The sequence below is a fragment of the Pleurodeles waltl genome, chromosome 9, assembly GCF_031143425.1.
Source record: "Pleurodeles waltl isolate 20211129_DDA chromosome 9, aPleWal1.hap1.20221129, whole genome shotgun sequence".
NCBI lineage: Eukaryota > Metazoa > Chordata > Amphibia > Caudata > Salamandridae > Pleurodeles > Pleurodeles waltl.
In genome coordinates, this window is record NC_090448.1 from 806384463 (window position 1) to 806402829 (window position 18367).

The 18367-nt window shown below is 44.2% G+C and overlaps 1 protein-coding gene across 1 annotated transcript in view; it reads right to left on the bottom strand.

Moving 5' to 3' along the window:
• Positions 1–319: 319 nt before the first annotated feature.
• Positions 320–18367, bottom strand: part of LOC138258727 (keratin, type II cytoskeletal 7-like) — a 31682-nt gene continuing 13634 nt past the window's right edge. The window contains exon 2 of the mRNA XM_069206003.1: positions 320–1046. Within this exon, the coding sequence (XP_069062104.1) occupies positions 772–1044 (273 nt within the window). The 5' untranslated portion in view covers positions 1045–1046 and the 3' untranslated portion in view covers positions 320–771. The remainder of the gene's footprint in view (positions 1047–18367) is intronic.

An 18367-nucleotide genomic window follows, 5' to 3' on the forward strand; every position in this document is an offset into this window, starting at 1 on the left:
GTAATGAACAATGTGTTGTCAGGCACACCACATATGCAATTTTTTACAACCATTTCTTGGGGGACGTTCAGCCCAAGCTCCCCGTGCACTGGTCAGACTCGCTTTCTGTGCATGTTACATACAGTATGGGAGCTGGTCTGACAAAATTTGTCAGGTCTGCTTTTGGTTCCCAGTCCAACCCTGATGCTGAGCTGTGAAATCTGTTTGATCTTTGTAGTGTGACACCTGGTTTTAATATCAGGTAAATAGACTCACCAATGTTGTGAGATCATGGAATCAATCTGCACTTCCCAATCACCACATAAAAGAAAAGTCAAAATTTTCTTATGAAAACATTTTTTTTCATATTTAATTACTACAAACGTCTGCAAAATGTCCAATAAGCAAAGGACATTGTATTGAGGAGTAACGTAACCTACTGCTAAAATGTTGCTCCTTTCAGTATTACATGTATGAGGGTGGTGAGAGGGGAAGGATTTCTCAGTTGCAGCACCTTTCCTTACCAGTTGCCTGTCATATGTTTAGAGATTCTTTGGCGAGTCCAAGAATTCCTTGTTTCTGCTCCATGTATATGGTGGTTCACTGTCATGATAGTTTTTGCCTGCCCTAAATAAACAAGAATACTTTTGAGCTTAACGTTTGTGGCCCTATCCTGTCTTTTGGTCTGCAATGTCATCAGATGGAGGTTCATGTGGTGGACTCTTGTCATGAAGAGACAGCCTATAGTCCTCCTCTGGATGAAAGGGCACCTCTTCCTTGGGCTACAGCCATCTAGAGTTGCTTACTAAGCTTCCGCACCTGTCTCTCCCGGGCCTCAAAGGCCAGCTTGATATCCATGAGCTCATTTACAGACTTCTTCATCTCGGTCATATCACGTTCGGCCTGCTGGTACTTCTCGGACAGATCACGGTTCTCCCTCTGCAGCTCCTCAATGATAAGTTTGACATCCTCGTTCTGCCGCCTGCAACGGTTTTTCAGCTGATCCACCTCGGCCAACAGCAACTCCACTGTCTTCACCACAGACTCGATTTGCTCCCTCGACATGGCTGGATGGTGAAAGAGAAGACAGAGTTCATTTAACATTCTTCAAACTAAATTGTCTGGATAAACTCCTAAATTATATGTACAGAAAAAAACACCCAGGCGGTAGCCAATAGGTACTTATAGTTAGGACCAACTTTTCCCATAGACAAATCATATTATGTTTTGCTAATAACTTTGGCACCATTTGACGAAATTTTCGAAACTCATACGCTAATTAGATCAGCTGCTGTCTTGAAAGTTTTGGGGTGATTCATCAAGCAGGGGCTGAGAAAAAGGGGGGATCCTAAAACACCTTTCCCCCATGCAATATCTATGGGGATTATGCAATTTTTGAACATGACTACAGCATGAACTGCTGAATGGATTTTTGGCCAGAGAGCGTGTTTGGACAGGGAGCATGCCCCTTTCAATACCAGGGCTCTACGCTTTCCATATTTCTAGACTTTACCATTGCGGTACAGGAGCCTAGGTGAAAATTTACTGATGCGAAAACTAATCTCTGCAGGCAGGGGCTAAGGCCCATTTCATGATAGAGGCGGAAGGTTGTTACCAGATCTTTACCAACCCTGCAGGAATGATCCAGTTCTGCAAAGGCGCAGTGGGGGTTAACCCGCCTCTGGCAACGGAACTCCAGAACATTCATCTGTCACCTTGGCCATGTCATGAACACATGCTCACCCCCACTCCTATCTGATGCTTATCTGATACAATGTCCTCTTGATGTGCTGAAGTCTGGAGGCTATCCTATTTGTGACACATCAACTGCTGTGACCCCTTCCATGGTGATTGCCTAGATATGCACCTTCTCAAACTACAGACTGCAGTCACGATTGCAACCTGAACATATATTGAAGGGCATTACCTTCCTGATGTGTTGTCACCCCTCAAAGATGTTTGCCTGAATCTTCTTTTTCTTGCTTAGGTTACTCCTCGCTGAAGATTCACCAGCTATGGTAAAGGTGTTGTGGGAGGGGAGTGGGTTGTTTAGTTTTTATACTGTTTTCTATTGTGTTAATTGTTACTCCAGTGTTGCTCCATTCCATTTAATGTCCTATCATCTTTTTAGCCACATGCTTATCTTTCATATGACTATATGTTTGCCGAACACCCTATGCACCCTTGAGAGTTGGACATGACGAGTATCACCTGAAATATACGCACCCTGAAAAATCTCAGGAAAGGTAAACAGGTATTGTTGTATCTTAGCAGACACCACATCACCTTAGCGTTCCTACAGGAAACCCATGTGTCCCCACAAGATAGTTGCCAATATGCAGGTGTATGGGGTGCCCACTGCTATTTTTCCTATCATAGCTCCTATTCCATTGAAGTAAGTATCTTAATTCATAAATTCCTCTCTTTCATATCTCATGACCATATTGCAGAAAAAGATGTCCAGAACGTACTTGTCTCAGGTGCTTCAGCTGCCAGGTTATTACTTTTAGTTAACATGTATGCTTCTCATACGGACACGCCTGAATTCTATCACAGCCTGTCCACGCTGATAAACCGCATGCACAAGGACCTAATTTTACTGGGTGGGGATCTTAATATCACTCATCACCCTACTGTGGACTTCCCTGAAACTTCTATTAGTACAAAACCTCGCTCACCATGAGCACTCCAAGATCTTTTGATGCACACCATCTATCTGATGCATGACACAACTGTCACCCACCCACCCACACACCATGGGATACACTTTGTTACTCTACCCCCATGGCACATGGACGCACATTGCTTAATGGTTTACTTCCCGAAGCCTTCTCCTCCGGCTGAAAGATGTGACACACGTCTCGCACCTTATCCAACCAGGCTCCTGTAAAACTTGCTCTCTCGCATCCTGACTATGCACCCAGACAATGGCAATTCCCAGAGAATGCACTCCACAATGCCATCCATGTCTTTGCTCCTCACTGCGATTAACTAACATTTCACCTTGAACTCAGGCTTGGTCCCTAAATAAGCTACCATGTGGGATGCCTTCAAGGTCTACATCAGAGGGGTCTGTATATCCACCCATTCTGGAGTCCTGGAAAGCATAACCTGCGACTTGACTCACGTGGGGTGGGAACTTCTGGCTATTGAGACTGATACTACCTCAGCACCCAGCCTGTTCAGTTACACAAGCGATTGCTTTTACTACAGGAATTCAGAGATTTGACGGACCGAGAATTTTCTTACCTTAGTAAATATGCTAGAGCCCCTCAGTATGAGAAGGGTGACTGTTCGGGTCAGACCCTGGCCAGAATACTGTGACCCAACTACCAAAAAATGTACATTACCCAACTTCTTAATGACAGCCGTGGAACGATTACTGATGGAGTGACAATTTTCATGACGCTTCTGACATTATCAAACACTATATCCCATACATTTACTAGATAACACTGATGAGATTGGCTCTTACCTCTCTGAGGTAGCTATGGTTTGGCTCACCGACAGGCAGCAGCAGTTCTTCGCAGCTTACAATTCATGGGAAGAGATCACACAAGCCATTGATGCCCTGGGAGGATCCAAAGCTCCTGGTCTTGATTGACTATGGGGACATTTTTTATAAAGCTTTTAAACATGTACTAGTGCCTCACCTATTCGAGGTTCACACAACGCCCTTGAGGAGGTCCTTCTCCCCCTCACTTTGTGGGAGGGATTCATTACCCCCGCTTCTCAACCCTGGCAAGCCAGCCCACCTTTGCACTTCCTACAGACCCCTGTCTCTACTCAATTATGAGAATAAAATACTTGCCAAAGTTCTATTGACACATATGGCACTTCTCATGGAACAGATTATTTCCCCGCTCCAGACAGGTTTTGTAACTCATCGTTCTACCGCTATCAATCTACGTACCATATTTGCTGACCTGAACAAAATCTCCAACTATCCTGGCAGTAGTCATCCGTGATGCTGAGAAAGCATTTGATTCCCTAGAATGGCCATTCTGGAGGGCAACCCTTGTTGAACTCTGTATACCTCAAGGATTCCATGACCTCATTATGGTATTTACACCAACCCTTCAGCCCGATTGCGGGTCAATAATCACCTTATGGATACATTTCGTATCTCTAGAGGCAACTGCCAGGGTTGACCCCTCTACTTTTCATTATGGCCCTTGACCCATTGATTCTTCACCTCCAGGAGCACCACATGCACAGGGGGTTACGTTCATAAAAGTCTGCTTCTTGCATCTGTTTATGCAGAGAATATACTATGTATGGGATTGTGCCACTCCTCTTCCCCCTATTACAGGGAACTAGGCTACGGAGCCCTTTCGAGCCTGTCGATAAACTTGCATAAATTGAAACTGTTTCCACTAACGAAGGCCACTATCCCCTGCTCTGTGGAGGATCCAATGAGATGGTGTGATCACTCTCCTGAATACCTTGGTATTTTCCTACATAGAAGATGCAGTGATTTACCGCAATTACAGGCCTGTAAACAATAAGCTTACCATCCAGATTGACAGGTGGATTCAACTGCCTCTATCTCTTGGGGAATGAGTAGCTATCCAAAAAAAGGTGTTGCTCCCATGCTTCCTTTATTGTCATCAATATACTGATTGCCCTGGATAATCTTTTTTTCTCTACAGTGCATAGCCTTTTGACACATCTAATATGGGCAGGCCACCATCCCAGAATCAAAAAGGAAACTTACACTTCCCTACACTAAAGTGGGGTTTTGTTGTACCAGACTTTAGTTTATATCACCTGACCACACAGTGCCACTTCTTTTACTACTGGTACCATCCAGATTTCAGACTTCTCTATCTGAAACCAGAGCGGAATGATGCAGAACAGCTCCCCCTGTCTTCAATCCACCTCAAGGGTCTACTGTGTGAGCCCCAAGACATACACACTCTCTCCTGTTGGGCATGGTCCAAACTCTGTCAATATTTGGGCGCTGACCTCCTATGCTCTCCAGATATTCCTATTATAGACAACCCATGGCTCTTCATGACACAAGAAAAAATAGTACAACATACACTCTTGTCTCACCAGTTGCACCCTATGGGGGAACCTCTTTGTTGATGGCAAAGTGGACCTCCACACTGCGTTTGGGACAGCAGGGAACACTTCCTCAGTAGATAACTTAATTTGCCTCTGGTTACACAGCACACTGTGAGACATATTGCCTACATACCCCCAATGAACCATGGGATGTCCCTCCTCTTACAATAGTGATCTCGACTGCGGAGAGCACTAGGCTTATCTCCCACCTCTACCACACATATTTGGAGCTCAGACTGGTTTGAACTGTTGCATCACTTGTGGCATGGGAACGAGATCTGGTCTTTACTATTCCGGACAAGATGTAGCACTACTGCTGCACGCAAAGCAAATTAGTCTCCATCAATAGCAGACATAAATTACTACGTTACATGTTTCTGCACCAAGCATAGACCACCCCTCAGGCTCTTGCTAAACTTGTCCCTTCACGTCCCCACAGTTGCCCTAAATGTGTGGCTGACCACGCTGACTTTGCCTATTTAACTTGGAACTGCACCATTATACTGACAGGCTATCTTTGTGCTAATCTCCATCATGCTAGAGCATACAATTGCCCCAGACTCTCTCCTAGCACTCTTGGGATACGTTAAACCTCCTGATTCTGCACACAGAGGATCGTAGCCAAGTGACCATAGCTATACTTTGGGGCAGCAATAGGCTACCCACCACTAATGACTGGTTGAAGGATATGATATATTGTGATACTACTAGTGAACTGTATGCATCTCTGCAGACCCCCACGTCCAGACCTAAAGATGTCTGGGGTCCCCCCTCCACACTTATCTGACGACACAACAGAATCAGACATAATAACTGATACTCTGTGCTGATTACTTTGGTCTCTGCTAATTGTTTGTATCACTATGCTCCTCGTGTGGTTTTATTTATATATATATATATATCTTCTGCTATATGGATGTAATGCATCTTGCTTTGCTTTAACGCTTTTCTCTACGGTAGAACTTTTGTTTTGGGTTGGAAAAGCAATAATATTTAAAAAAAAAAAAAGTGAGCTGCAAACATGAGTATGGATCAATAAATCCTTCTGAGTATTCATGTCCAACCAAACTACAAGTGACTACGGCTAAAGAAATAGATGACCTGCCAACTTAAATACAGATCTCACCATGTGAGTAGGGACGGGCCTTGGAGGGGGTCGGGCCTTGTGTAGAGAAGTACCTAAGCTGCACTTTTGCACTCCTGCCCCCAGACCCCTTCTCCAAAAAAAAACAAAGGCTTGCTGAGGCTGCTGCTGATGTCCTACGGTGATTTCACCTGATTTCACCCATTGGCAGTTCAACGTCTCTGAAAATTAGCTGAAAACCACTATTAACAGTGGTTTTCAGCTTGTTTTCCCTGTCACTGTGTGATATCAAATCCTCACCAGGTGACCGTACGATGGAGCCGATATTGTGTGTCACAAAGTGGCACCATGTGAACTGGCAGTTCTGAAATGGCGTTATGAAGCCAGAATATTGGCTGCATCCCTGGATAATTATCCCTAATTCCTTCTGAATTTTACCACCATTTTGTGGCCTATATCTGTACATAAAAGTAAAATCTATCCACTGCTTGCCATGGAGAAAGGCTCGACCACTTATTCCTCATCTTTACGTTGATGTGGTTGGCCAATCAAGAACCTAGACTGCATGAATATGTATTGTGCTGGTCATCTTGAGAATGGAGACACAACTGCGACTGTAAATACCAGGGGTGGCTCTTTCCAATGGCAAAGGAGCGTTGCCCACCTGGCTAAGCCAGGAGATTAAAGATAAAACAATATTTAGTAATCGTTTTATCTTTCATCTGCTGGTTTAGCTAGCAGTGTGTTCAGGGTGGGCTGTGGGAGGGGGGAGGGAAGAGTGCACTAAGTGCTCATATGTGCTTGGCCGGCTGTCTCAGGCCGGCGAAACACAGATGCTCACTTAGGTTTCTCCAACCTGGCTGTGTACACAGCCTGCTGGAGAAACCGCACAGGCCCCAGGCTTGTGTCTGAGCTGCACTCCCAGCCACTCACACCAATCCTGACGCTGCTTATATGCTATGTTTAGCATGTAAGCAGTGCCAGGATTGCTGGGGAGCCTAGATGACTAGAGGAGCAATGCGACAGGAGGCGGCGACAATGGGGAAAAAGGTATGTTTTTTTTATTATACTTTTTTTATTTATCCCCCAGCATCACCGCCCCCCACCCCACCGTTCCCCTTGAGATTTGCGGCCGCCACTGCTAGTAAATACTTGCCCAGTGTAAAAACAGCCTGATGCTTTTTACGGTGAGACAGGTAGGGCAATAGGTTCCATTAAATTATTCTAGTGGCTCAAAGAAATGTCATCCAATCAGAAGCAAGGTTTGTTATTTACTGAGGATGCTAACGTAGGCTGGTTGGTGCAGGTATCACCGGAGTGTGAACCATGATTTTAGAGTTAAGGCATGGAGCAGTTGTTGAACTGGTTTCCAGCCCACTAAAGAGTGTCCTCCTTTCCATCCCTTCCCTATACGTGACAAATATTGTTTGAAATGAGTGCGACATCACTTCATGCCAGCGAGGACAAGTCATTGACATCCATCTGCTTGCAAATACTTCCCATATGCTATAAGATGTTATGTTATTGGTGCATAGTGCACACTGCTGGCTCACCAGTCTCTAAGCATTGAGCCACTTTATCCTAATCTAGAGGTGTGAGGGAGGGAAGTCACAGTGGCATAAACAACTGGATACATATGATGTACTTTGAGAAATATCCTTAATGCCAAATCCTTCTTTCCTATCATTCAATAGAAGGGTATTATTGTAGGCTATAGCTAGCATATAAAAAAAATTCCTCTTTAATGGAACTCTTTAAATCAGGAACCTATTCCCAGCAGCCCCTCTAAGCCAATCAGCCTGAGTAGTTCTCCTGAGGAGTACAATGTGAGTATTCCTTGAAAGAACCTAGAAATGTTCTTTATCAGGCTTTGTTTGACAGGATGTCAGTCTACGCTAAATTTGTTTTTCAGTGAAAACCAGTGAAGGGATTTTCTTTGCTTCGTGAAAGGTCACACCCTCTTTTTTTGTTAATGTTTTTATTGTCGTTTTCACGTTAAACAACTAAATTCAGCAGCAATATCTCTCTCAGTTGCAGTGAGTCTTTCGATACACAGAACCAATTATGCACTACATCTGCAGTTAGTAATCCTATTATTCATTACATGAGTTACTTCTTACATTCATGTAACATATCAACTGAACTCTGATCTCAAATATCACTTAACCAATAACGGGCCAAAAGAAGCAACAGTTCTTAGTATAGGATAATTTGGACTTATGGGACATCTATTTACCAATAGCAAATACCTGGTGTGACACCACTTTTCACAATGCTTGGGCCAGTGAGAAGGCCAAGGCATTGGTCATGACACATTCCTCACTCCCTACCTGTCCTTCACACTTAGACACCAACTGTGTCATATCTATACAAAGCCTCTGTGTATGGGGATGCCACTCTCTACAGGGATCTCTTATCTTTTTGGCTTTGAATGCCAGAAGAACTGTACCCCATTGATATGATATGTACTGCACAATGATTGGAGTCTGATCAAGTCAAGAAATTTACATTGAAAACGTCTCATTGCTGTGAGAAGACATTGAAATAAAAGCACCAAGAAACCTTACTGCTGGGACATTGGACATTGATTTGTACTCTTACATTGAGTGCTCAGAGAATGCTGTGATTCTATCATTTATGGTGATAAGGTATGTTAAGTGTGAGTAATTAAATTGTATAAACGTGCACTGTGGGTTCCTCGTTATAGTTATCAATCAATCAGTTTTTGTAGAGTGCAGGTACTCACCCGTGAGGGTCTCGAGGCGCTGGGGGGCCTCATCCGAACAGCCACATCTTGAGGTTCTTCCCAAAGATGGTGAGCGACGGGCTTTGTCTGCGGTGCAGGGGGAGGTTGTTCCAGATGTTTGCTGCAAAGTAGGTGAAAGGTCAACCTCCAGCCATGGTTTTGCTAATGCGAGGTATGGTGGCCAGGGCCATCTGGATGGAGAAGAGGGATCTGGCGGGGGTGTGGAAGGAGACGCAGAGGTTCAGCTAGGCTGGTCCTGCATTGTGTATGGCCTTGTACTTGTGGGTGAGTAGCTTGAAGGTGATTCACTTCTCGACCGGTAGGCAGTAGGGGGTCCTCAGGTGTTGGGAGATGTGTGCTCAGTGAGGGAGGTCCAGAATGAGTCTGGAGGCAGTTCTGGATGACTTATAGGTTTTTTGATGTTTCTAGTTGAGGTGCAGGCGTGGAGGGCGTTGCCGTAGTTGAGTTTGCTAGTGACTAAGGTGTGGGTGACTGTCCTGCGGCAGTCTGCTGGGATCCATCTGAAGATCTTCCGAAGTTTGCGGAGTGTGTGCCAGCAGGAGGAGGCGACTCAGTTTACCTGGAGGGTCATGGATAGGGAAGAGTCGAGGTTGATTCCTAGGTAGCTCAGTCGGTGCAAGGGGCAGAGCGCTGAGGGATGTGGGCTACCAGGTGTCGTCCCAAGCAGGTGGCGGTTCCATAGATGATGAGCTCAGTCTTGTTGGAGTTGAGCTTGAGGCAGCTTTCTCTCATCCAGGTGCTGATGGCTTCTATTCCTGAGTGGAAGTTCCTTTTGGCCGTGTCCGGGTCTTCAGTGAGGAAAATGATGAGTTGTGTGTCATCAGAATATGACACAATGTTCATACAGTGGCTTCGGATGATGGCAGCAAGATGGGCCATGTATTTATTGAACAGTGTGGGACTCCGTGAGGATCCTTGGGGGACTTGGCAGGTGACTCCTGTGGTTCTGGAAGTGTAGGGAGGGAGTCTGACCATCTGTGTCCTGCCGGAGAGGAAGGAGGGGATCCATTCCAGGGCTCTTCCGCAGATTCCTGTGTCATGGAGGTGGTGCGCAGAGTGCTGTGGGAAACCGTGTCGAATGCTGCTGAAAGGTCGAGGAGTATGAGCGCTGCGGTGTGGCCACTGTCTAGGAGTAATTGGATGTCATCAGTGGCTGCCAGGAGGGCTGTCTCTGTGCTGTGGTTGCTGCGGAAGCTGGCCTGGGAGCTGTCCAGGGAGTTGTTGGCCTTGATGAAATTCCGTAGTTGAACTTTGATTGATTTCCCCATTACTTTGACGGGGTAGGGTAGCAGCAAGATGGGCCGGAAATTCTATAGTTCTGAAGGGTTGGCCAAAAGTTTCTTCAAGAGAGGGCGTATTTTGGCGTGTTTCCAGTCCTCGGGGAAGGTGCCAGTGTTGGTGGAGCAGTTGATTGTGTTCCAGGGCTCAGGGGCAATGGGTTTGTGTGATGCTATTAATTGTGTTTGACCAATGACTTTGTGTTTCACCACTGCGCATATTAGTTGCTCAATGTTCACCAGTAGCACATTATATGTTTTGTTCAGTTTAGCCGCCTATTGGCTTTGACATAGCATTAGCCATTATTTGCTGTATTCAGTTTAGCTGCCTATTGGCTTTGACATGACATTAGACATTACATTCTGTATTCAGCTTAGCTGCCTATTGGCTTTGACATGATATTAGACATTACATTTTGTATTGAGTTTAGCTGCCTATTGGCTTTGACATGACATTAGACATTACATTCTGTATTTAGGTTAGCTGCCTATTGGCTTTAACGTGGAGTTAGACATTGCAATTGAAACATCGCAGATGTCTGTATTCTTCCAAGCTGTGTTTTTCCACAAGATGAACCAAGCTGTTTTCTTCACACCAGACTAGACCTGATAAGAGAGAGTACATTTGGTGTTTTCCTTTCTGCTCAGCCTTGGGAATAGGAGAAGTCTAGGAGATCTGGCCAGTCTCCAAAGGCTTGCGTAGTTTTCCAGAGTCTGAGAGGAGGGGGTACGCTTTTGTAAGGATGACTCTGGGCTACATTGAGTTAGATTCAAATCTGCTTGACTTCAGGCTGGAGCTAGACGTCAGTTGCCAGTCTCCCGTGTGGGTAGATAATCTCTTTCTCGCAGTTGACCGGAGTCATCAACTTGCAGAACCCAGAAAGATGAATCTGAAGATAGGCCCTACTTGCTCATACAGTGATGAATTTTGACTTTTATGCTTTGCTACTATAATAATACCTATATTTGCTGTGTACATTGCAACTGAGAAGTACTGTGATATATTTTGTTTTCTTGCTGCGACTACTTTGTGCTTGAAATCTACTAATTCGTCTCTCAAGAACTTGTGGGTGGGGAAGAATTAACAACAATAAAGGTCTTCATCATCATCAACACATAGCTTTATTCGGTTACTTTCAACCATAAAAGCAAAACAACCAACGTTTAAATGAAAGAGCCGATAGGAATTAGGTTAAAAAAGATAAGAAAGAGATAAAAACATATATGTCAGCCTTAAAACACATAAAATTATTTCCTTAAAAAAAGACACCTAACCCCCTAATACCTAACATTTAAATTAAACATGGGGTTTTATTTCAGTCTAGGTGTGTATTTAAAATTTGGCAGCTAAAACACTATTTTTTTTTTTTTAAACATTTGGTCCTCATCATCATTGTTTCCCCAAAAGTTTTGTACGTATATGCCAAGCAGCTACAATATACTTGCTAACCGCACAAGATAGAGGGAGAGAAGTTTCCCTCATCATGATCCTTAAGGCAACAATACAGTGTCTTATCCCCATATTACTGCACACAGATCGTAACCACTTCCGACGCGCAGTCAAATAAGCAGGGCATATAAACATGAAATGTACAATAGATTCTGAAATTTGATTGCAACTCGGGCAAGTGTCAGGACTTGGGATCGCACTCCGCGTACTGCCATAGGACTTAAGAGGCAGACAACCATATCTGAACTGAATATATAGACTCTTACTTAATGGATCAAGAATTGTATCCATAAATGGTTCCAAATATGGATGCCATTTAAAATCAAAGAATTGTGATGTCAATCTGCCGTGTGTTGAGCACAGCAGATAGTTTTCCCTGACATGTATCCAGTAAACAGTTTTCAGATGATTCTTCTGATCCTTCCTTATACTTTCTGGATGACTCCAAAACTCACTAAGACCCAATCTATGAAACCATTTTGAGATGTGGTTAAACCAGGAAATGGTAAGTACATTTGGTCTATCTAGAATGTCTTGAATAGACTCCTTGTATGTGGATAGCTCAGGGGTGGTCCATACACGGACCCAGAAAAGCAATGGTCGTAGGGCAATTACATCTAAAATGCGTGGAAGACCGAGGTCCCAGAACATTGGCAGCAGTGGGGTGCTGCGAGGACAGGCCAAGATTGACCTTACAAAGTTGTTTTCCCCCACTGCTAGCTTGCTAGTGTTCGAGGGCCCCCAAATTTCTGCCCCATAGACCGCAGCGCTCTGTGCCTTTGCTCGGTAAATTTTAATAGTTGGAGTAATCACTCTCTCAGAGGTGGACTTATGGAAGCGTAAAATGGCCCCAGATCTCTGTGCCAGAAGAGCTAAGCTTTTATCGATTTGGGGCCCCCAATGCAGGTTGTTGCTAATTCTCACCCCCAAATAATCTATGGAACTTACCATACCTAGGGGGGTTCCATTATAGAAAATTGAGTATCTCTTTGTGAGGCCACAGTCCAGGGTCATAAGTTTGGTTTTGCTGTGGTTGAGTTCAAGCCCATAGTCAACACAGAATGAACTAAACTTATCCACAAGTGCCTGGAGACCCATAGGAGTTCTGGAGATCAGGAGGGAATCATCAGCAAATAGCAAAATTGGAATTTTGTGGTTATTCAAGGAAGGGGCATCATTTTAGCAGTTGGTAACGACTTGCACCACCTCATTGATAAACAATGTAAATAGCGTTGGGGCAAGAACACAGCCCTGAAGCACTCCTCTCCTAATCTCTATTTTATCGGTGAGTTCCCCCTGATTACCCCATCTAACTTGTGCAAATGTTTTTTCATGTAATCTTTTAATTAAATGCACTAAGTTTCCTGGGGTACCGATTTTGTTTAATACTCCCCAAAGTTTCTCTTTTGGGACAAGATCAAATGCAGATCTCAGATCTACAAAGGCAACATAAAGTTTTTGCTTAGATAGGGTGACATACTTCCAAAATAATAATGACAGTCTGAAGACTTGGTCCATGGTATTAGTTTTAGGCCGAAAACCGGCCTGTAAGGGGGATAAAATTTGGTTGTCTTGGATCCAATCGATAAGCCTATCTAAGACTTGCTTAGCAAACGTCTTCTGAAGGATGTCAATAAGGCTGATTGGACGGTAGTTTGCAGGTGAACCTACATCACCCTTTTTATAAATCGGTATTATTTCTGCGCCGCGCCAAGAATCTGGAATAGGACTACCAGCTGCTATGGCATTAGACAGTAAATTGATGTACCATGCCCATATCTTTGGTTCTGATTTAAACAGGTCCCCTGGGATTTTATCTGGACCAGGGGCTTTTGCTGGCCTCAAAGAATTGATTGCAGCTATTGTTTCGGCTAAGGTAAAAACAATGCTCTCAGTTGAGGTCATGTTAACAGCCCAACACTCATCGTATCCAGGATCCTCTGGAGCTTGCGGTGCGGGCAGAGCGTATATTCCAGAAAAATAGGACACCCATCTTTCGGGCTGTATATACATACCGATATCATCATTGCCCCTTTTCGAACTAGAGGTCAACAGCCGCCAAAAGGAACTATCATCTTTGTATTTGACTGCTGCAAGCAGCTTCTGCCATATCTCATTATCCCAGTCTTTTTTTGCTTGTTTGAGGGCATTAGCATACCTACGTCGGGCCTCTTTAATAGCCACTTGAGTAGAGTTTTTTACAGCCTTGTTTAAATTAGATCTTGCTCGCACACAATCTTGATTATACCAATCCCTACGGGGGGTAACAGCTGGTCTCGATTTGGAAGGGGTTTCCCTATAGAAGATACCCTGTAGGGAATCCACCAATTTGATGTGGATAGCCATAATGGGAATGTCAGGGGCTTCTTGATCCTCGTAATCTACGACGAGTTTTAAAAATGATGAATATATTTCCCCAATCAAGTACGGATTAGATTCAACCTTTGGCCAACAAACCCGAGAACGTCTATGGTTCAGGTAAGGGAGTGGGACATTAGTAATCGTTGTGTGCTGGACTCTTAAAAATGCATGGTTGGTCAGTACAAGGCACAGAGGATTATGATCGCTATCCAAGCGAGATAAAATTTCCATGTCCAGTGAACTTGACCATAGCCTAATGTCCACCAGGATATAATCAATAGTGCTAAAGGAAAGCCCTCGCTTGAAAGTGATGGCTCGCTCTGAATCAGATTTAGTGCGGCCGTTACATTCTCTCAGGCCATGTTTCAGGCAAAGGGAAGACAACTGAGATGCAACACAGGAAACGGGAGAAAACACCATTTCCTTAGATTGGGGAATACCCCAAAGTTCCTCCTCTTCAGTAGTCAGATTACTGATAGTATTGTCCAACACAAAGGAACAATTGAAATCGCCTGCTATGATCAAGAGATCTGAAGGGTCCAAAAGCTCTATGTAGTCCGTCAACTGGGTGAGAACCATTGATTCTGACCCACGGGGAACGGATCTTGCATAGGTATTCAGAACTATCAGCCTGAATCCGGGTCGGAAAGAAAGTTGCACACCCAGCAGATCATAAGAATTAAACTTTATCATAGAGTGGTCACATTCTAGCTTGTTGTTCAATAAAATCATTAACCCTCCTATCTGTCTTCCAAAGCCACCGGAGGCAGGTTGGGCAGCAGAAAAATAGGTTGTAAAGCCTTGTATGGATAACTGTTCTGCAGTCCAGGTTTCTTGAAAAAGACAGATATCTTGTTTGTTAATAATGAATTTTGACTTTTATGCTTTGCTACTATAATAATACCTATATTTGCTGTGTACATTGCAACTGAGAAGTACTGTGATATATTTTGTTTTCTTGCTGCGACTACTTTGTGCTTGAAATCTACTAATTCGTCTCTCAAGAACTTGTGGGTGGGGAAGAATTAACAACAATAAAGGTCTTCTTTGAACTGTACACCAGGGTGCTGCGGATGGAGGAGTTGTGGTTGGAGTGGACCAGGAAGTGAAGGTGTTCCATGGTAGTGCATTGTTCTTCTGGGACAGCCTTAACATGTAGTGAGGACTTGTGTATGATGGCGAGTCCTCCGCCAGGGCGGGAGGGCTGGTCCCTCCTTAGGATGATGTATCTGTCGTTAACGGTCATGGCGATGTCTGGACTAGAGGTGGGGTTGGTCCATGTCTCGTGAGGAAGGCAATGTCCCGTTGTGCGGTGTCAATCAAATTCCAAAGTTCGGTGACATGTTTGTGGAGGGAGTGGATGTTCAGGAGCAAGCAGTTGATGGGGTTGTGGAGGTGGTTGACATCTTTGTGTGTGGAGAGTACCTTAAGCTTGTTGAGACTGGCACTGAAGTTGCGTTTCCTGCAGGTGAAAGGTCTGTGGGTGTCCTTTGGGGAGATGAAGCAGCGGTTGCTGAGATGTCCGGTGTTAAGGCAGGGGACAGTCTCGGAGTTGTATCGGAAGCAGGCCAGGGGGCGGTTTAACGGAGATCCAGGATTCCTGGTGCTGGGCGCGGTCCAGGCACAGACGGGCGCATACGAGCTTGCCTTTGGTGCACCAGTGGCGAACCCGCTGTGTGGCTGCTATAAGAAGGGGAGGGGGCAGGGGGAGTTGTCAGCTGGGAAGCAAAAGGGCAGGAAAGGTGATTTGCAGGGTAGGGGGGCACAGCAAAAGAGAAGACAAACAAGAGAAAAGAGGCAGAAAAAGCAAGAGCGAAGGAGCGATAGAAAGAAATACTTACGTGTGATGGCACCTAGATCACCAGGGATGAGGCGCAGGGACGAGCCTGTGGGTGGAGGAGGGCCTTGAACTGAGAGTCAGGAGACCCTCAGTTCATCACAGGCAAAAGGCAGAGGCAGCAGCAGTCAGAGGAGCTGGGAAGGGCAGCAGATGCTGACCAGGAGGTCAGAGCAGTTGCCCTCTCACAGCGCTGCGGCCGCCATTAAGAAGGTAAGTGGGGCGCAGGGAGCGGTCAGCTGGGAGGCGGGAGGGCGGGAAAGGTGCTTTGGGGGGAGATGGGCAGAGTAAAAGAGGGGGAAAGGTAAATAACAGGAAAAACAAGAGAAAAAAGGCATCTGCTGGGGTGTAGTATGACCGACTTCCATATTTTATCTGCAAAATCTCTACTTATCTCCTGCCATTGAGTGTGGGTGATGCCTACATCTGCATAAAATACAGGGAAGATTGTAGTGTAATGTAATAACATAATTTGGTGCTGGTTTGACAACTCCCTCCCCATGGACGTCAGACAGCAGCTAGCAGGGAGTTATATGTAAGGAAATGACCTGTGCCCAACTCCCATAAAACTGTAAGAGTGTCATACGTGTGAAGGGTGCTATTGGAGCATAAGTCTCCCCCTTCTTCACCCAAGCTCCTCAAATATGCGATCTTGTTAGATCCCTGAACATTGGAAGAATCCAGCAAGAACTCCAGAGCATATACCTCTGTAGGTCCTAGATGCTTCAGAACTCAGCGCCCACATTGCATTGCCCCCTTCAGAGTTCTTGGTCCTCCGGCTGGTAACAAGGCTGTCCCAAAGATAGCACTGTACATTGTTATAGGGTAAAGGGCTGCCATTAATTCTCCCAGCTCACCGTCCCGTACCTCTGTTAGCTATCTCATTGGCCATTGTAGCTGGGCAGCCGAATAATAAGCTTCATAATCTGGAGCTCCTCCCCCACCCTTAGCTAGTGGTCTCTTTAGTTATCTTAAAACTGTTCTTCTCCCTTTCCCCCATATTGAGTCAACAGGGTGCGGAGCTCAGCGAAAAATGCTTTGGGTAATGTAGGGAAATGACTCTTTTTGCATGATCATCCCCATGTTTTTGGTCTGATGCTGCTCGCTTTTCAATTCTGAAGGTGCACTGAGGCCTGCTAAACAGACCTCACTGCCACTGCTCTGATCCTTAATAGGTACATAGCTGATTGGCTTTAAACTGCTAACTCAACTTTGCCATTTAAAGTATTGGCAAAGCCAAATCCTTTCTTTTTAATAGATATATCACCCCAAGGGCAAGCCTAAAGAGTACTAAAGTGGGGGCTGTATATTAAAAAGTAGGATGTGTTTTTACATACCCTGACAGTAAAAACCCCACTTTGTTGTTTTTACTATAGAAAGGCAAGTGGCCCCATTGGTGAGTACAGGGTTACACATTGACAACTCAGCAGCTCTAACTTCTGAACTGGACAAGGTATCAAAAGAACCATTGCATTGACCCCAAATTGATGCTCCAGGTAAATTGATTGTAAATTTTGCATAAGAGTCAACTTTAGTTAGTAGCCACTTTGTTCTCCAAAGTTTTCCCCTGTGGCAACCCAGACCTCAGATTACATCTTTAATTAGTTATTGCTTCTTTTGGAGATAAAACCCCCATAAACACATAAACCAGTACAACATATCATAAAAGTACAGCTGATATTGTTAAAAACTAAATAAAAGGGGTTCTATATGAAAACCAATTAGTCCAAAACACAGACTAAAGAAATTAAACTTGAAGTTTCTTCGACAGATGTCATCACATCAGCTACATTAGAGTAGTAAAAGAATGAAAACATTGTATATGCACCTTTGTTAATACATAGAAAAAACTCAGTTATCTCACATTTCCTTAATTCCAAGCCAACACAACTACATGCCATAATAAAACATTCCCAACCACAATAGCAATATAAATAAGACTGTTTTTCCACGGACTAATATAATAATATGTACTGAAAAACAATATATTCTGTTAGAGTGGTCATTTGAAAGAGCTGGAGATCTATTTATTTCCTTTGAAGCCAGCCAGTGTTAAGATATTGGCTTATGGAAACGATGATAAGATGGTTTGTGTTCTGTGAAATAATCTGGAGGCTATTCGTTAATGTGTGATGCCAAAGTTCAGACAGAGAAATCTAAACTTTGTCCTTCCATACAATAAACAAAACAACTATAAACTGTCCAGGTCCTCAATAGTATCTAAACGATTTGAGCAAAAGGCTTGATCACCCATCTAGTTTCCAGTTGCATATAAACCAGCCAACGATTAAAATGCCCTTCTTAAATACAATGTACAATAATGTTGCTTGAAATGAACAAATGGCATCCATGGAGGGTTCAAGTACAGGAGAAGGTTTCTGAACCAGAAACCTATCCGTTAGGCTGCCAGGTTTTACATTTCTATGGCACTGCTCAATAATTCTGTTTCAAAAATAGGATTTAACACTGTCCTGAGTACCATTGGTTATTGTTGATGGATCACTCCAGAGATTTTCTAGTACCAGAACCTGAAAATATGATG